The sequence below is a fragment of the Stegostoma tigrinum genome, chromosome 22 (assembly GCF_030684315.1).
Source record: "Stegostoma tigrinum isolate sSteTig4 chromosome 22, sSteTig4.hap1, whole genome shotgun sequence".
Classification (NCBI taxonomy): domain Eukaryota; kingdom Metazoa; phylum Chordata; class Chondrichthyes; order Orectolobiformes; family Stegostomatidae; genus Stegostoma; species Stegostoma tigrinum.
This window is the reverse complement of record NC_081375.1, coordinates 26453133-26472322: the sequence shown is the minus strand read 5'-3', so window position 1 is coordinate 26472322 and position 19190 is coordinate 26453133. Positions and strand designations below refer to the sequence as shown.

The 19190-nt window shown below is 39.7% G+C and overlaps 1 protein-coding gene across 1 annotated transcript in view; it reads right to left on the bottom strand.

The window, feature by feature from the left end:
• The window catches only part of ttyh2 (tweety family member 2), a 135638-nt gene that overhangs the window by 101200 nt on the left and 15248 nt on the right, over positions 1-19190 (bottom strand). Inside the window, exon 2 of the mRNA XM_048555650.2 lies at positions 667-839. Coding sequence (XP_048411607.2) covers positions 667-839 — 173 coding nt within the window. The remainder of the gene's footprint in view (positions 1-666; positions 840-19190) is intronic.

Sequence of the window (19190 nt, the reverse complement as noted above, 5' to 3'; positions counted from 1 at the left end):
TGTCAAAACACACAGTAAAGTACAATCGAATTAATTCCAAAAGCACTCCTTTGTAATACTCACACAAGAGAGAATTCTCTCGTCTTCCATAACTACAGGACTTTATTTAACGTTGTCTTCAGAATCTGAAAACCTCTTCCTGGAGTCTTAATACAGCTGAGCATAGATTTTATCAGCTTCAAATAGCACTTTCCATGTTATAACCAAACAATTTTGGTTTGGAACTTTAAAGTAAACTCCTTACACTGGGGTAACCTATTTTATAATGATCCAAAACTACCTCCCTTTCTCAGGAATAACTATTTTACATATCCAGCTTCTGTAGACTGGCCAAACTGAAACTAAAATTTTTTTTGTCAGTTATAGTTGTTTCCCCCAGTCAAAAGAAAACAATCAATTACTGACCTTCTAAACTGAAAACCTAATCCACAATTCTTTAGCTTGTTCATTCTTTTAAAGAAAACCTCCCAATGTAAACAAATTCCCACTAACCTTCCCGAACCATCATTTTCACAACTGCTTTAGGAAAAGAAATCACCATGGCTACAGAAATACTTACAAGCTAATAACTGAATCACTTCAGAAACACAAAATTCAAAACTCCAAAATAATGACCTTAGAATATACAGAAATCACACACCTTACATCGTAATATCTTATACTCACCAGCAGATAAGTCCAGCTGTCACAATTGTCCACATGACACAGCATGAATGTGGCCTCTTAATTTCCTCATCATCAGTTCGGTTACAGCAGCAGATGCATAATAAGTAAATGGAGATGAAAATTAAATTGAGGGCCAAGCCAACAGCAGCAATTGCAGCCAAAAACATGAGTGCCTGGGGCAAAATAAAATAAACACAAAATAATTGCATGAGATTTGCTTTCCATTTAAGAATTACACCTTATTACAGTATTAAAATGACTAATGCATCTTCATTTATTAGTTCATAAATGTACAGGTTCTGCATTGAGTAATTTTCAGATTATTACTGAGATTTTGCTCCCACCACTGGTTCAGTTAAGGATATCTACTCAACTTGTGATGGACTATTTGAACCAATGTAGAATCCCAACCGCGTACATGGGTTTAGAGGAGTCTTACATATCCTAATAGTCATCATTATCTCATTTTATGACTGACATTTATAAACAACACTGCTCCCACAAAGTATGGTAATTCATGTGATTCGTTGGGATGGTAGTTTTAGGAAGTGAGAGGTCTGTCAAAGGCTTTAAGAAGAAAGCTGATTTTAAAGGGATTTACTTTAAACATTGTACATTTATACCAAGTTAGAGCTGAGCTTTCTGTGAACAACAACAATTTTCACGCATTACAATATTCTGTTTCAAAGTCATTAACCTCTTCTCTGTTGCTTATATTTGAACAGTTACTTAAACCCTCAGAACTACTAAAACAATTGACACAGAATAGAAAAATGTTCTATTTTAATTGCAGAAACCAGTAATCAAATATGATTAAACAGTCATAAATGTGTAGGGGAAAAAGTCTGTGAGGACAACGCATGCAGAAGGATATAGAAGGTATGTTAGATGAATGGGTAAGAAAGCAACAGATGATGCATAAAGTGATGTTTTTTTCAAGAGGATTTGAATTGAAGAGTAAGGAGGTGTGGCTGCAATTGTCCAGAGCTTTGGTGAGACCATGCCTGAATTACTGTGTTGTATTTTGGTCTCCATATGTATACTTACTTTGGTAAACATTCAAAGGTTTACTAGATTGATTTCTGAGATAAAAAGTATTTTCTTTCATAACGAATCACTGCTTAACTGCAAAAATAATTTCACTGTTGCAAACATACAAGACAGGAGTCGAAATTGATCATTCGGCCCCTCAAGCCTGCTCTGTCCTGCAATTAGGCCATGTTAAGCAGTTTATCTTTCAATTTCCAGAATAGTAGCTAACCCAGGATTCCCCTGCCACAGGAAGAATCTATCCACCCTGTCTTAAAAATATTTAATGACCTCTTCTCCACCACCTTCTGAGTTCAAAAGTTGCACAACCCTGTAACAGAAAAAATATTCATCATTGTCCTGAAGAAATGACTTCTAACATTAAAACAGTGCCTCCCAAGTCTTGCATTCACCCACAAGTAGAAATACCCTGTCCTTGTTAAGAACAGTCAGCATATAATATGCTTTAGCTAAGTCAGCCCTCACTGAGTTGGCTGGGTGGCTGGTCTCCAGTGCAGTGTGATGCCAACAGCATTGGTTCACCTCCCACATTAGTTAAGGCTGTTGTGAGGATTCCATCTTCTCACCCTCATCCCTTGTCTGAGGTGTGGTCACTCTCACATTAAACTAGTACCAATGGTCTCTCACTAATGAGAGAATAGTCCCATGGTCTGCTGAGTCTATAGTGACGTTACCTTTACCTTAAAGGTGAGCCTGTACTGACAATGGGACAACATTCATTTTGTGGTGACCCATTCAATCCCTTCCTTAGTTAAACACATTGATCAAATCACACCATAACCCGCGCTTATTTATTTTTAGGAATACAACATATACTTACTACATCATCATATTTCAATATTATAAATACTTAAATCATTGCACTTTTTATATACGTTGGTGTGGAACAGAGGTAGGGGTAATGGTGAAAATTCTGTGAAGGTAGAAATGAATTGCCAAAGATTGAACATTATTTAAATAATGATCTGTATAACAGAATTAGCATTAACTATTTCTATCCGTGTAAAAAAGTCAGCTTTGTGAGCTCAAATTTTTAGGCAAGCATTTGGGGGGAGTTAACTTAGACCTGAGTAATATTTTTGAGGGATTGAAATCTATGCATGTTCTTTGATATCATGACGTATTTTGATATTTTCACTTCACTATTGCTTTGTGCCGGGGTTGACAGGACGTGCATGACCCGACTGACGCCACTTTGGAACAGCTTGGTCTATTCCCAAAACACTCTCTCCCCAATCACAGTTGCTTTTACTCAATGTATCTTCCTCCAAAGTCCGCTCCTCTACTCTCACTCATAGCAAGAGTTCAGGAGAAAATGGCAAGCGAGAAGATCGAAGAAGGGGAGAGAGCTGGTCTCCATTACCTGGAGAGTTAATGACCAGGAGAGTTGGTCTGTGTGGATGAGGCAGCAGAAGAGACAGGTCAGCCTGCAGGACAGGCCACAAATAATGGAAGTCCAGTGAGTCTGCCTGAGGAACAGGCATCAATTGGGAAGGCTGGCAAGGAAAAGAGAAAAGAGTCAGCCTGTGGAAGAGTTAGGATTTTTGACCAAAAGTTGGAAGTGAACTTTTATGTGAGATTGACTACTACTTCAGTGTAAATAGTAGACACTGACTTAAAAAAAAATCTATAAGCTTCTTTTAATGAAACTCAGCTTCTTCTTTGCCTTTTTCATATTTTTATAGCTGGACCCTAAATCACCATAAAGCCACATGCTGCTTTGAAGCTTATCATTTTATCGCATGCTTATTTGTTGTTACAATGTCTAAAACAATGGCTGAGACGCTCATAATAGAATATAGAGATACCGCATACGACAACACACACTTCCCATTGGCTGCCTGCCCATTTAAAGAGACCAAGTGGATAATTCAACAGTTTTAGTCCATTAAGGCCTAAAAATCATTCTGTACAATTTAATGATTAGATTTTTTGCAAAGAAGCATTGTTATTTTGTTGTAACTATATCCCTGCAGTTGTTTACTTCGCTGTTAACTTCAGTAAACATCTTAACATCGTTGTTTCCACAATTTTGTACAGAATTACTGACTTTTATTGCAAAGGAACATGCAGCAAGTAAGCTAATGGTAGAAATTCCTAAAGAAATGAACTACATGATTTCATAAAATACAAAAAGAACTAGAGGCATTTACATCATTTACAGAACTTGAAAATTCTACCTTGACATATCAGAGATTATAACCTTCCACCACTACCTGCTTCACAAGATAAGCTGTCTCCGTGATACAACATCCCTCAAGTATGACCCAGAAGCAGGGCAACTTTTATCTGTGGCTTGGATTCTTACCATAAGCTTTTATGTTATTTAATTCTTTCAACCCATTGATTTCTATCAGATCAACAATCGTACAGTTCACAGATACATCACAAACATGATACATATGCTGTGCACCATGGGAAACTTATTTATCATTTTGCCTGGGAGGAAAAGAAAATTTAGCTAGATGGTGAACAGTTGGTTCTAATCATCAATAATGTAAAGCAGCCAGTGGATCTAATCCATCAGTCCCTCAGTGCTGTAGAGGATTTTCCTTGAAGATTGCATATCCCTAAAACAATCAGCTCACACACGAGACCTGAACCATTTACAAAGACTTAAAATATTCTGGAAACTTCCAGCTGAGTGGCAACCGTTATAACTCACAGCACTAAGCTCTTGGCTTCCTATGGAGAACAAATTATTCACAGTTTATGTAATACTTTCTGCTGATTCTACACTCTTTTTAAAAAAAATCTCTACTCTATAAAACTGGCAGCATACCCATTTCAAAATAATCACTTTGGATCATCTGATTCTTCAGACAGTAGTTTCAGGAAAATAATGACAGAGGCAGAAACAATTGTGTCTTTGCCAAAGGTGCTTAATCCATGATTAACAAGCAGCAATTCTCTCTCTTTCTCTTTCTGAATCACTCACTGGCACACCCTAGACATGATGCTATACCACGACCTCTGATAAAAAAAGTGGATCTTTGAGGTCTCAAAGATAGATTTTACAGAGAAACACAAGTGTATTATCCAGAAACCACGCTATAAGCCAAATGATAATTAGAGATTCTAGATGATATTCCAATTCTTGTCGCGACTGTTAACTTTTAAGAAGGTATTTGACTCGCCAATGACTGATTAGTAGGATCACAAAACAAAATGTTCCGTTTTCAGACTTCTGTTGTAGCAAACAAATTAAATAGAATATTGGCTAAAGACTATCTCAGCATGCAACTTATATTCTGAAGCGCAAAACTCTGCTTTAGTATCTTGTCCCAGATTTCTTCTGCCTGTCAGGTTTTGCTTCCATAGATGTGTCGAGGTGTCACTTGGTGGCTTGAGACCAGGACTGTGTTTCAGGTAGCCTGATGAGAGGGCTGGTCAGTGAACATGCTGACCACAAGCACCCCTGCCTGCTTTGTAATTCTGGACAGCACATTGTACCTACTTCCCTCCTCATGGTAATGAATTCCTTATTTTATCATTGAGTTGCTCACCAAGGCCCATACCCATGGAATCTTGAATTTTATGCATCCTGTATCCACGTAGACATGCTACTTAGCTGTCATTTACGACCCTAATTCCATTTTATCTTGGAACTAAATTGACAGCTTTTAATTGTTTATTAAATCTGACAATCTTAACAACTCCCTTTGAGACTTGGAGATGAAGTACTGATCTTCAGTATGGCTGCTCTGGTCATTGCTTACAGATGTCATCATCTAGCACCTTCTTCTCAGTAAACTGTCCTGTTCCCACAACAACCAAGTCCCCAGGCTTGTTGACAAAAGCATTTAAGAGGAGCACACATAACCCTCTTTACTACTCCATTGTAAGTAGGCCAGAAGTATAAAATTTAAAAACTTCACATTTGTAACAATAAACAGTCATTTCCTATCAGTGCAAGTTCAAGTGCTCCTCTACTAAACAAAGTAAAGATCATTTATTGCAAAATATTTACACAACATGAGTTTAAATTGTAGAAATATTTACATTATGTTAGAATTTAATTTCTTTAGTCTTAACTTCTTTTACATTTAAACTGACAAGACAAGGTTCAACAGCAGTTACGAAGGTGTGCTTATTGCCTAAAGAAGTCAGAAATCACACCTTTCATCATGACAATTAGCTAAAGGTGACTTTAACAGTGAAAAAAGCTCACCTTTAGTTTCAAAGTGCAATGCTACTAATCCACTGTCTTGTCTGAATGCTCTACATACATAATTACACTTGAAAGAAATTATTCAAGTTGGATGTCCATTTGGAGAATATAAAACACTGCTTCAAATCCTCTTTCTCAATACAGCTGTATTTTGAGGATAAGAAGTGGTTGTGACCCATTAGTGAGCTGCAGGGAAGAGGAGAAGAAAAACTATTAAAGTAGAGGGGAATTTGGGCAGTGTCAGCTGCAACTGCCTCAGGGCTCGTGACTCCAAATATTCAGCCCCTAGACCCCACACTTTGGGAAAACCCAGTATTGAAATTCCACCAAGTTATCCTCATATTATTTACCAAGGTAGGAAAGAGGTACAAGAGTTCTTGGACCAGGTTTTCACTTATAAGTGGGAGATAATGGGACTAGTTCACAGTACTTTGTCCAATCACTGCAGTCTCACAACAGTGGCAGCCTTTCATTGCAGAAGGCCATAATAATCAAGTCCATGTTAAACATAACATGGTGCATCTCAGGAGCTTCATTCTGACACAACAATCTCCGCCACATTTACTGCACAGGATTACAATGGACTGGGAAGGTGCACAATTTGCTATCCTCTGTTTTCTCTGGGTCCTCTTCTTGGACAGCTGAGTTTTGCTTTTCTGCTGTTACCTCTTCCAATGCCCCAGGTATCAGCCTCTAGAGGTCACAGCAACTGTCTCCTAGTTGCAACTATCAGTATTGATCATCTTCCTATCTGCCCTGCAATGTACGTGTGGTGGAGGTATGTAAAAATGGTCGTGATCAAGTGGCCAGTTCAACCTACAGAAGGTCTTTGGGTATATGGCCTTTATCTATTTGATGAACATGGCTGAACTGAAGGCATCATTGTCTTAGCAATGAATGTGGTGTGATAAAATTAAAATACTGCAGGTCTTCTCTCTTATCTGACAGAGAGATGCTAAGGATACATCTCAAATAGCAAAAGTGGAAACTAAGTAGTTTGTTTCTTTTTCTGGACATTTGAACACACGAGAGCCAGTGGATTTGGATTTCCAGAAGGCCTTTGACAAGGTGCCACCCACGATGCTGCTAAATAAAATAAAAACTCATGATGTTAGGGGCAAAACATGGGAATAGATGGAGAGTGGCTGGCTGGCAGAAGGCAGAGAGTATGGATAAAAGGGTCTTTATCAAGATTGGCAGCAGATGACTAGTAGAGTTCTGCAGGGTTTGTGTTGGGACCACAATTGTTCATGTTTTACATTAACAATCTGGGAAAAGGGACTGAGGGCATTGTCGCTAAGTTTTTAGATGACACAAAGGCAGATGGAGACAGGTAGTGTTGAGAAAGTGCAGAGGCTGCAAAATGATTTGAACAGGCTGGGAGAGAGGGCAAGAAAGTGGGAGATGGAACACTGTGTGGCAAAGTGTGATGTTATGAACTTTGGTAGGAAGACAAAGGTCTAGCTGTTTTCTATGGGGAAAGGATATATAATTCAGAAGCTCAAAGGAACTCTGAAGTCCTAGTTCAGGCTTCTCTTAAGGTTAATGTGCAGGTTCAGATGGCAGTTTGGAAGGCAAAAGCAATGTAAGAGAGGGCTAGAATACAAAAGCAGAAATGTGCTGCTGAGGCTGTATAAGGCTCTGGTTATATCACATTTTGAATATTGTCAGCATTTTGGGCCGTTACCTAAGGAGGGATATGCTGGCTTTGGAGGGTGTCCAGAGGAGGTTCACAAGAATGTTCCCGTGACTGAAGGGCTTGATAAATAAGGAGCAGTTGAGAACTCTGGGTATGTACTTCATGGAATTCAGAATAGGGAGGGGGGAATCTCATTAAAACTTACAGAATACTGACAGGCCTGGATGGAGTTGATGTGGAGAAAATGTTTCCATGTGTAGGAGAGACTAAGACCTGATGGCATAGACTCAGAATGAAGGGACTGACATGAGATGGAATTTCTTCAGACAAAGGGTGGTGAATCTATGGAACTCACTGTCACAGAAGGCTGTGGAGGTCAAGTCATTGAGTTTATTTAAGTAGAGATAGATAGGTTCTTGATTGGTAAAGGGATCAAGGGTTACGGGGAGAAGGCAGGAGAATAGGGTGGAAAAACACATCAGCCATGATCAAATGGTGGTGCAGATTTGATGGGTTGAATGGCTGAATTCTGCTGCTATATCTTAGGATCTTATATTAGTCTCACCATTGTAAAGGAATAAACCGAGGATGCAGGCTCGGTAGATTCACCGATGACAGATTACTTACAGCTGATCAATAATTGTGAACAAGACAGCTGTGATCAATATGAAACTGGACAAGCTAAACATTGAAACTACTTGCCTACAAGAAACCTGGATTGCCAAAACTAATCACTGAGAAAAAGATTATATATTCATCTGGCAGCAGAGGATTTCAGGGGAAACATGAGAGCAAGGTGTAGGTTCTGCTGTGAGGAACTTGCTAATTTCAATGATACAGTACACCACCTCCCCAATGCATGGTTTAAAACATGTTCTTTCCACTCACCCCTCAACTCAGAGCCACGTAACCTCAATAGTTATCCATGCTGCAAAACCTGCTGCACTACTGCATCAGAAGAGCAGTTCCAAAGAAGTCTGACTTGGGTACTAGCAGAATCCCTAAATCAGAATGTCTTAGCTTACCGGGGGGATTTGAACACAAGATTGAATGTGGACCGTGAGGCATTGCACTTCTGGTTCTGAATTCATGGTCTGGGAAAGATGAATAAGGATACAGAATACTTGAGCTTTGCTGCAACCATGTGCTAATGCCTCCTGTCACAATAAATCATATCGTGAGGTGTCCTGCAGAAATCCACAATAAGGCCATTGACACCATCTGGCTGTATGGTTTCAACAAACTGAGGTAGTGAACTTCCTGAAGTAACAGGACAAAATAGAAGCTACTCACAGTCTGCTGCCAGTATACAATAAAGGATGTTTTAGCAAGAGAACAGTCATTGAACCTTATACAACATTGATTGCAGTCTTGCTTCCGCCTTTCAAATTAATACTTTACTGTCTTTACCAAATCCTTGACTTTATTTTAATATTTTTAACATCTGATACAATATCTGTACTACTAATGCTTAACTATTTGCATTCCACTATTTCAAAATAAAAGTATATTTAAAGATCAAGAAAATCTGAAGGCTTTTAGTGAGGTCATAATTAAACCCATTAAGAAACGTTTTGTACATTCCCGATGCTTTTGTTATGTAGCAAATAAACTTATACAAGTGAGAATTTCAGAATATTAAGGCTTTTTGTTGGGGTGAGGTCAAGCTTCCAGATTGGATTTATACATAAAAAACAATAGTTTTTCTTGCTTCAACCCAACGCACATGGCGAGCTATAAAGGTATTCATGAGACTCTAGTTATCATTTCATGCTTTCCAGACAGATACCTTCAGAGATATTTTTTCCAAAGATAGACATAAGTCCATTAGTTTTAATATCTAATAAAAGCAAGCGAACTTCAAATTATCTTCCTCAAACAGTGGGCTCCTTGGTTGTGAGTTTGCTTGCTGAGCTGGAAGGTTAGTTTTCAAAAAAACTGAAAACTAACCTTCCAGCTCAGCGAGCAAACTCGCATCCAGAAACTCAACCTGAGCTATAAATCTTCTCAAAACTTGCTAGGGGGCTCCTTATTTTGTCTTTCTTTCCCCTCCCCTTGAAAATCTGATGAAAAATATAGCTGCAGTATGAGGTAGGAAAGGGAAATTTAACTCTGTTACTGTGGTTATAATGCTGGTGCCAGATGGTGTGGGCAGCAACTGAACGGAAATGGTCTACTTGCATCCATCAATATCCTGGAGTCATGTATTACATAAATCTTCACTTGCTAAAATTCACAAATTTAACCAACCTCAAAAAATGGCAGTGCCAAACTGTTGCAGATGACTTTTGTTGAACTTTCATGACTGTTTCACTAACTGTAAAATGAAAATAGGCAGATTTCATTGCAGTCACACCTAGTCAATTTATTGAGTGCAACAAACTTTATGAATCATCTTCTGCGACATTTTAAATTTTATAATGCGCATTTGCTCCAGGTTTGATTTTTAAAGACTATAAACAGTTCAGCTTTGGCCTTGCAAGATTAAAGATTGCTTTCACAATGTTCTTTTTTGAAAAGTGTTATTGCTGCTTTGTTTTATATTATTGCAGCGTTTTGTTCAGTTCTAACACTAACAGTTGGGAGCACAGGTCTTTCCAGGGCATCGGCAAAGAACATTGTTCATTCATAACAACAACACAGGTTCCCCTTGATTGTGACTAATCATGCAATCCACCTTTGGCCAGAACACTGAGATTCAGGTCAGTCTTAAAACAGCGCATTTCAGATTAAAACTGAATTTGACCAAACGACAAAAACTGGCCACAATTCCAGACTAAATGTTGAGGGGAAAACAATACAGGCTTGTGCACTGTCAGCATTACTACCACTCAAGGTACACAATCATTAAATCAGTCTGACACTTGTTATCGTGCCTTTGTCATTCACCACAAAAGAATCATAAAAGCAAACCTCAAAAACAAGTGTCCCACCCAGTTTTAAAACCCAGTAGTGACATATTTAATATAGCACCACTGTATCCCTCGACTTGCTAAAAATCAATAGGAGAAACAGCAGACTCCACACAGGCCAGTAAATTCAGACAGATTAATTATTTGAAATTAAGACTTAATTTATGTTGAAAATATGGAAGGCATGTGAATATGGAGAGCTAAGCTGATAAAATAAATAGCTTTTTTGCAGATAACATGGACACCACGTTCACAAGGCTCACTATCAAACATTGACTTTACTCTCAATATAGGTTCCTGTTTGTTTTGTAAAGCTATGTTTACAGAGATGACTCCAATCACTCCCCTACCACTATAATAAAAATTGTGGGGAGACAATGCATGGAGGAACAGTAATGTTACTGCTTTCAGTAAGAAATGTTTTGGTGTGTCATTGTATATGATGGTCTCAAGTTTTCAGACTGTGTGTAACTCATTGGATTGCTGCCCTTGATCCGTATCAAAAGTGAAATTAAAGGTTGTACTGTGGCACTGGATTAACAGGGGACCCCCAGAGAAATAAGTTGATCTCGGTCCTCTTAAGATCCAAAATGCACAGCCTTTGCTTCTTTTTCTGCCAAAAATAGACAAGGAGTTGCATTCATATTATCAATAAAGTTTGAATGATATACCGGTGATGCAAACATATCTGGATTGGATTTAATACATTTCTGGAAACTTTCACCCTCATGTTCAGGGAGAAATCTATTTTCACCATTTTAGATTTTAGAATCAGAGTTATACAGCACAGAAACAGACCCTTTAGCCCAACTCATCCACGCCAACCAGACATTCTGAATAAATTTAGCCCCATGTGCCAGCATTTGGCCCATATCTCTCTAAAGCTTTCATATTCATGTACACATCGAGATGGTTTTTAAATGTTGTAATTGTATCTGCCTCCAGCATTTCCTCTGGCAGCTTGTTCCTTACGTGGAGCACTGTGTGGAAAAAGCTGCCCTTCAGGTCTGTTTTAAATCTTTCCCCTCTCACCTTAAAACTATGCCCCTTAGTTTTGGACTCCCCTACCCTGGGAAAAAGACCTTGACTACTCACCCTATCCATGCCCCTCATGACTTTATAAACCTCTATAAGGTCACTTTTCAGCCTCGCACACTCCAGGGAGAAAGCCCCAGTCTCTTCAGCCTCTCGCTATAGCTCAAACTCTCCAATCCCAGTAACATCCTTGTAAATCTCTTCTGAACCCTTTCAAATTTAATGGCATCTTTCATCTGGCAGATTCAAAAAGCCAGGGATTTTACTTGTTGGGGGCTGGGACAGAGACAGATTTTGCTGAATGTTACATATACAGGTAATTTGCATCTCTCTTAGAGGTAATAATTTGCCACTTGATAGCAATAATTCATTCATATGTAATTGCCTTCACTGAAAATGTCATCCTGCGAACAATACCCAATAACGAAACTGTAGCACCAGCGTGACTCATCTGTAATTTATTCCCCTGTTGCCTTCAAACCATCCCAGTTAATGAGCCAGTTGCATATCTAAAAAGAAAAGTCACTGAGCCAGATTAACCTTTTCAGGTTGCTGTTCCCCACAGACTGTGGCACCATCAAAGGCTTGCTGGATAAACAGATTTTGAAAATTAAGGTTAAAATAGGTCAAGCACAATTTGTACAGCCAATTAACAACAAAGCCAGTTGTAGCTAGCAAGCTGTAGGAATATAGGACACTTGTGGTGTCGTGGTTGTGCCCCTGCCTCTGGGTCAGAACTTTGGGGTAAAAATCCCACTTGCCCCAGACATGTGTCATAAAATATCTGAACAGGTTGATTCAAAGTATCTACATGTGTGCTTTAACATTGTTATTCGATCTGTTCTGAACAGAGATGTCCCACCTGTTAAATTTTGCTATTTTAAGAGTAAAAGCAACAAATCCCCTTTATAAAAATGTCAGTTTCCACAATAATCATCCACATACAGTGAGCTTCCAAACTAGTTGCAATGAACCATGCATATTTTAGGCAGTGGTTAAGTTTGAAACTTGAAACCCTCAAAATATACTTCAGCGGTAACAGTCTGTTCTGGTGGGGTGAGATAATTGCTATTTCTCATACAGAACTTGAAGCTCACTTCATTTTAATCTATTAACTGCAATTCCTCCACACATTGCTTTTGAGGTGACTGTGGTGAGGAACAGACTGTTGTTCACCTCTGTGTGAAATGTGCTTTTACACGTGTTAACTCTATGGAGACAAATGTAGTGTTTTTTTGTCAAAATACATTTGTAATGTATAACTTGATATTCTACAGAGATGGTAGGAACTGCTGCTGCTGGAGAATCTAAGATAACAAGGTGTAGAGCTGGATGAACACAGCAGGCCAAGCAGCATCAGAGGAGCAGGATGGCTGACGTTTCGGGTCTGGATCCTTCTCCAGAAAACGCACCTTGTTATCTCTTGGTATTCTACTGGATGTACACAGGAATGCACACCTTGACAAACATCAACAGTGCCTGGAGGCCAAGCAGGTTTAGTGAAAGACACTGTTTGTCTGAAACATGCTGATCTTCTGCAGCAAACAGCTGTCCTTATGAAGAAGGGTCCCGACCCGAAATGCCAACTTTCCTGCTCCTCTGATGTTGCCTGGCGTGCTTTGTTCCTCCAGCTCCACACTGTGTTATCTCTGACTCCAGCATCAGCAGCTCTTATTATTGCTGTCCTTGTCTTAGTGTTGCAGACTGAAATATTCGAAGATCCAGGAGTACACGTTAGGGGACAGTTTACGGTTGGGGCAGCTGTTGTAGAGCAGCAATGGGGCAAGATCACAGTCTAAGGTCTTTCAGCCATAACAGACCAAAAGGTTATAAAATATAGAGCCCCATGCACTGTGTGTCTTACCAATGCTGCACGTTGTGAAGATTAAGAATACTTGAAGTTGTATTAAGGCACCTCTGTGAGGAAAATGCTGCGTAGAAAAAGTTTATATCCATGCCACTCTCTGTAATTTCCAAATTAAAATGTCACATGCCTGGGGCTGTATACTTAACATTGTAATAATCTTAATATTTACAAATTGCATGCAATCATTTTGAGTGGAAAATGTTCTAGGGAGACAAGGTGAATTTTATTACAAATTCTGTGATATTCAAGTTTTTAAAAATCTCTTGGTTTTACACAAATTTTACGAATGAAGTATATATTTTGGAAACAAAACATGGTCCACAGCCAGGATAATTCTGTTCTCCAGATCACTGCTTTCCTATTTCAGGTCATGTTAGGTGCAGGTAGCCATAATGTCAAGTGGAAAACTTAAAACTTATTATAATCAACAGTAATCACACCGCCTTTCCAAACAAATCATTTCAAGCAGTCTGCTCAAGTAATGCAGATTTTTAGCAGTAAAAAAATTTTGCATGCTAAAATTGCTTTATTAAAAACAATTCATTTTATCCCTGGGAATAGAGACAACAATCCACAAGAGAAACAAATGATAAACTGATTCATCAATAAATAATTAAAGTAACACACAGTAAGTTAGCACATAACTTATACCAACAAACTGCTCGAAGTTTTATCCCCCACGATCAGTTAAGCATGGCCTTTTTTGTTCCCGAACCACTTTATGTCCTACTGTTCCCATTTGCAGAGGGTGTCCACACATCCACATCTCAGTGCTTAAATTTCACCTTACAAGTCTGAGACATTTTCTGTTGGCAGCATAATGTTAACTTGATTTTGGCAGTATAATTTTAACTTGATATGAAGACTTAAAATGAAGTTACATACAAAACAACATTATGAATTAACATTCATTTCTGAATGCCCGAAACGTCAGCCTTCCTGTTCCTCTGATGCTGCTTGGCCTGCTGTGTTCATCCAGCTCTACACCTTGTTATCTCAGATTCTCCAGCATCTGCAGTTCCTACTATCTCTATATAGTTGGATTCAGATCTGTGCCTCAGGTTTCAACATCAAGAAAAACAAGAAATGTCTCATTAAAAAAAAAACTGCTATGTAGTCGGGAAGGATACATATGGCAATATCAGCATTGAACAAAAACTGAAATTGCTGGAAATACTCAGCAGGTCTGATAGCATCCGTGGCGTGAAAGCAGAGCTAATGTTTTGGATTCAGAGACCTGTCTTCAGAACTGGACTTCAAACAGTAACTTTGCTTTCTCTCCACAGATGCCGTCAGGCCGGCAGGATTTCTCCAGCAATTTCTGATTTTGTTTCAGATCTTTATCATCCACAGTTTTTTGTTTCACTTTAGTGTCAGCATTGAGTTTGGCTATAACAGTCCCATGTTAAAACACTTCTTCCATAACTGCAACAAATCAAGAGTTTAGAACAAGACTCCCAATGTCCAGCATGGTCAGTGGTTAGTACTACTGCCTCAAAGCGCCAAGGACTGATTCCACCTGTGAGGTGACTGTCTGTGTGGAGTTTGCACATTCTCCACTTGTATCTGCGTGAGTTTCCTCTAGATGCTCCGGTTTCCTCCCAAAGTCCAAAGATGTGTGGGACGGGTGGACTGGCCATGGAAGTGCATGGTTGTGCGTGGGGGTGTGGGGTGCTCTTTAGACGGTCTGAATGACCTGCTTGCACACTGTAAGGATTCTATGATTAAAGACAAGTTATAATTTACTGCCAGCAAATCTTCTTACAATTTTGTATATAAGCAACTCAAAGTTAATTCAAGCTAGTTACTTACATTTAGACCTGTATTAGGTTGCCCAACATGAGTCCGAGTGGTTTCCAGTCCTCAACTGAAATCAGCCAAACCAGCCCTTACAGAACACTCGTCAACAGACTTTTACATAACTTCATTGATTGTCTGCCAGTGACTGGGGGAATATGACTCTGAGGCTTTTGTAAGCTTAAAAACTGTTATGTCTTACTAAGCCAGACCAGCAGTGCTAACCACTGAGTTACTGTGCCAGACCACTTTGGGTTGCACAGTGGCTCAGTGATTAGCAGTGCTGTCTCACAGCACCAGGAACCCAGGTTCAATTCCACCTTCGGGCGACTGTCTGTGGAGTTTGCATGCTCTCCCATGTCTGTGTGTGTTTCCTCCAGGTGCTCTAGTTTCCTCCCACAGTCCAAAAATATGCAGGTCATGTAGATTGGCAATGCTAAAATTGTCCTTAATGTCCATGGGTGTGTAGCCAAATTAGCCATGGGAAATGCAGGGCTACAGGGATAGGGTAGCGGGTTGGTCTGAGTGGGATACTCAGAGGGTCAGTGTGGACCTGATGAGCCGAATGGTCTGCCTCCATACAGTAGGAATTCCGTGATTCTATTGCCCTTCTTCAACTAAAGGCATTGATTTTAACTGGGGCCTAACTCTAACCTTAAGGCTATCTCTCACTTATACATGGAAAATGAGGATATTTTATCATGGGCTCCTGATCAGATGTAACACTCACAGAAATATCATAGTGCAACAATAAAGATCAGGAAACAAACCTGTTCTCTTTATTTTCCCTTCCTGTTGCATAGAGTGGCCACAGCACCTGAATCAAGGCCTGTGAAATTTGTACGTCTACTCCATGTAAAAAGATGAGCATGTCACCTTTTAGCGGGGTGAGAAATAGTTTGCGGAAATGACTTTTGATATCTGATCTAGTAGAAAATGGTTGGCCTCAATGGGGAAGAAACACACCTTTGGGAATATATGGATTTAAATTCCTGTGCACTACATCAACAAGTCTAGATTTACACAATTAATTTCCTGAATACTTCAGCAGAAGACCAAAACTTAATACTTCTTTTGATTCCAAAAACAATGTGACCATAAATAACAAGGGGTAACTAAATAGCAATACAAGCAGTCACAGGGTACTTGGGCTTATATAAGTATAAGTATTTAAGTATACAAGTATTTCCGTTCAGGATCTTCAATCCCAAAGCACCATAACATAACATGCAGCACTTGGATATCATGTCATTTACAGGACACTGGAATAATAGGCTCATCAGTGATAAAAGTTTAAAATCCCACCAAAACATGAATTTCACCTTAAACATTTGGCAATAATTTGCATCATTATGGTTATCGGAGGATGGTTTAAAACTGGAGACAAGACTAAACTACTTTCATCTCCAACATGACAGGAAGTCAAAACCTATTACGAGAGCCACCATGCTGAGATTAAAACCCCATGAGGTAACGTCAATAGCCTCCTGTTTCTCTTAAACAGTCAAGAAGCATTTTGCAAAGAGAGCTGTAAGATTCTTCCTTCTGTCCCTAGCCCTTCTCCCAGCTGGGAACAACCATTCACATCACCAGGCAGTTAGAGTTAGAAGCCAAGATATGCATCGTTTTTAATTCGTTTTTAATTACCATTCAAACATGCGAACCAGAAAGAAAAATCAGATTTCCACAGATACCGAACTAAGGTATCTTCTCAACTGAGAACTGAAACCCATCTGCAAAAACTCAATCTTCCATAATTTTATAGTTGAGAACTTCAGCGTTTAGTTAATGAATTCTGGCCCACCTGACACTAATGAGGAGATTTAGGACTACATTTATTGTATTTATTTGTTGCATATCTAAAAAGGTGCGACTTTTAAGATCATAAGAAAAATGCTGGAAATCTGAAATAAAAATGTCTCACACGAATATCCACATTAAAGAAGTTCTGCATTTCTCTCTAACAATATTTCCATTTGTCTCTTTTACCTTGGACAATTTCATTAGGTTTCTATTTCCCCTGTCATGTTTCATTAGGTCCTGCTGATACTCCACCCTTTCACAGGCCTTCCCCATTTTTGTTTCTGCCCCATGTCCCTTTACATTGGCTTTAAACCTATTCCATTCTTTTCATTCTTTGATTCTAATGAAGAATCAGCAACCTGAAAACATTAACTGTTTCTCCATAGGTGCTGCCTGACCTGACAATTTCTGAATTTTTTTGTATTTATTTGTAAATGTTAAGGCAACTGGCAGAAGTTGCAGAGGTGTCATAGGGTGGGCGAGCATAACAAGTTTTTGTAACCCTGGAATACAGTGCCTGTAAGTAAGAGAAATAGATTCATTAACAACTTTCTGTTAGGAACTGGACAAGTACATGAAAAGGAAAAAGTCACGTGCATTGGGAAAGATCAGGAGAGGGGTCTAATTGGTTTGTTCATTTAAAGAACCAGCACTATTAGGTGGGCTGACCAGCCTCTTTCTAGGATGAAACATTGTATGATGCTCTTCATATTCTAGAAGCGCAGAAACTCATTTTGTAGCAAAACCTCATTTCTTTCAAATTGCAAGGGCAAGTGTCACGTGTGAACCCACTTAGAAAGATTAAACTGCACAGCAGCAATTGTGTGGACACAAATCGTAACGAGAGTTTCAGACCTCAAGACAAAGTCTTATTTACACAACATTATTGAGTTTCACGGACATTATCGTTCTTCCTCCTTTAGTTCTGAGGGAAGAAACATGTTTCTCTATAATATGAGATAGCAAATGTCATCAATAAGCAACCAATTGAAAACACTAAACATAAAAAGCAATTTAAACAAAATTATTACAGACTTTATATGATCTTTGATTATCTCTGATACAGCACATGATGTTTTGTATAATCTTTACAATGGAGCATCAACTGAATTAACGCCAGCTGACACATCAGACTGCTATGCTCGTTTTTCACTTTCCATTATCGTACTAATGCTGAGACGTCATTCAAAGTTCCATTAATGGTTTAAGAAATAAATGTACTGCAAAAGATCAAATTACAGTAAATCCAGAAAGCCCCGAAACTAATTTCAAAGCAACACATTAATGCTCAGAGATTGTAGGAACTGCAGATGCTGGAGAATCTGCTGGTGTAGAGCTGGACGAACACAGCAGGCCGAGCAGCAGGAAGGCTGACATTTCGGGCATAGACCTTTCTTCAGAAATGGGGGAGGGGAAGTGGGTTCTGAAATAAATACAGAGAGCAGGGGAGGCAGATAGAAGATGGATAGAGGAGAAGATAGATGGAGAGGAGATAGACAGGTCAAAGAGGCGGGGATGGAGCCAGTAAAGGTGAGTGTAGGTGGGGAGGGAGGGAGGGAGGGAGGGGATAGATCAGTCCAGAGAGGATGGACAGGTCAAGGGGGCGGGATGAGGTTAGTAGGTAGAAGATGGGGGTAGGGCTTGAGGTGGGAGGAGGGGCAGGTTAGGGAAGTAGGGACGAACTAGGCTGGTTTTGGGATACGGTAGGGGGGAGGGGAGATTTTGAAGCTTGTGACATCCACAGTGATACCATTGGGCTGCAGGGTTCCCAAGCGGAATATGAGCTACTGTTCCTGCAACCTTCAGGTAGCATCATTGTGGCACTGCTGTGGAGTGACGACTGGGAGGTGCAGTTGTTTAGTGTGAACCGAGTGTAGGTGTTCTGCAAAGCAGTCCCCAACCCTCCACTTGGTTTCCCCGATGTAGAGGTAGCCACAATGGGAACAGCAGATGCAGTATACCACATCAGCAGATGTGCAGGTGAACATCTGCTTGATGTGGAAAGTCTTGTTGGGGCCTGGGGTGGGGATGAGGGGTGAGGTGTAGGGGCAAGTGTTGCACTTCCTGCAGTTGCAGGGAAAAGTGTCGGGTGAAGTGGGGCTGGAGGGGAGTGTGGATCGGACAAGGGAGTCCCAGAGGGAGTGGTCCCCCCAGAAAGCAGACAAGGGTGGGGAGGGAAAAATGTCTTTAGTGGTGGGGTTGGATTGCAGATAGCAGAATGATGATGCGTTGGATCCGGAGGTTGGTGGG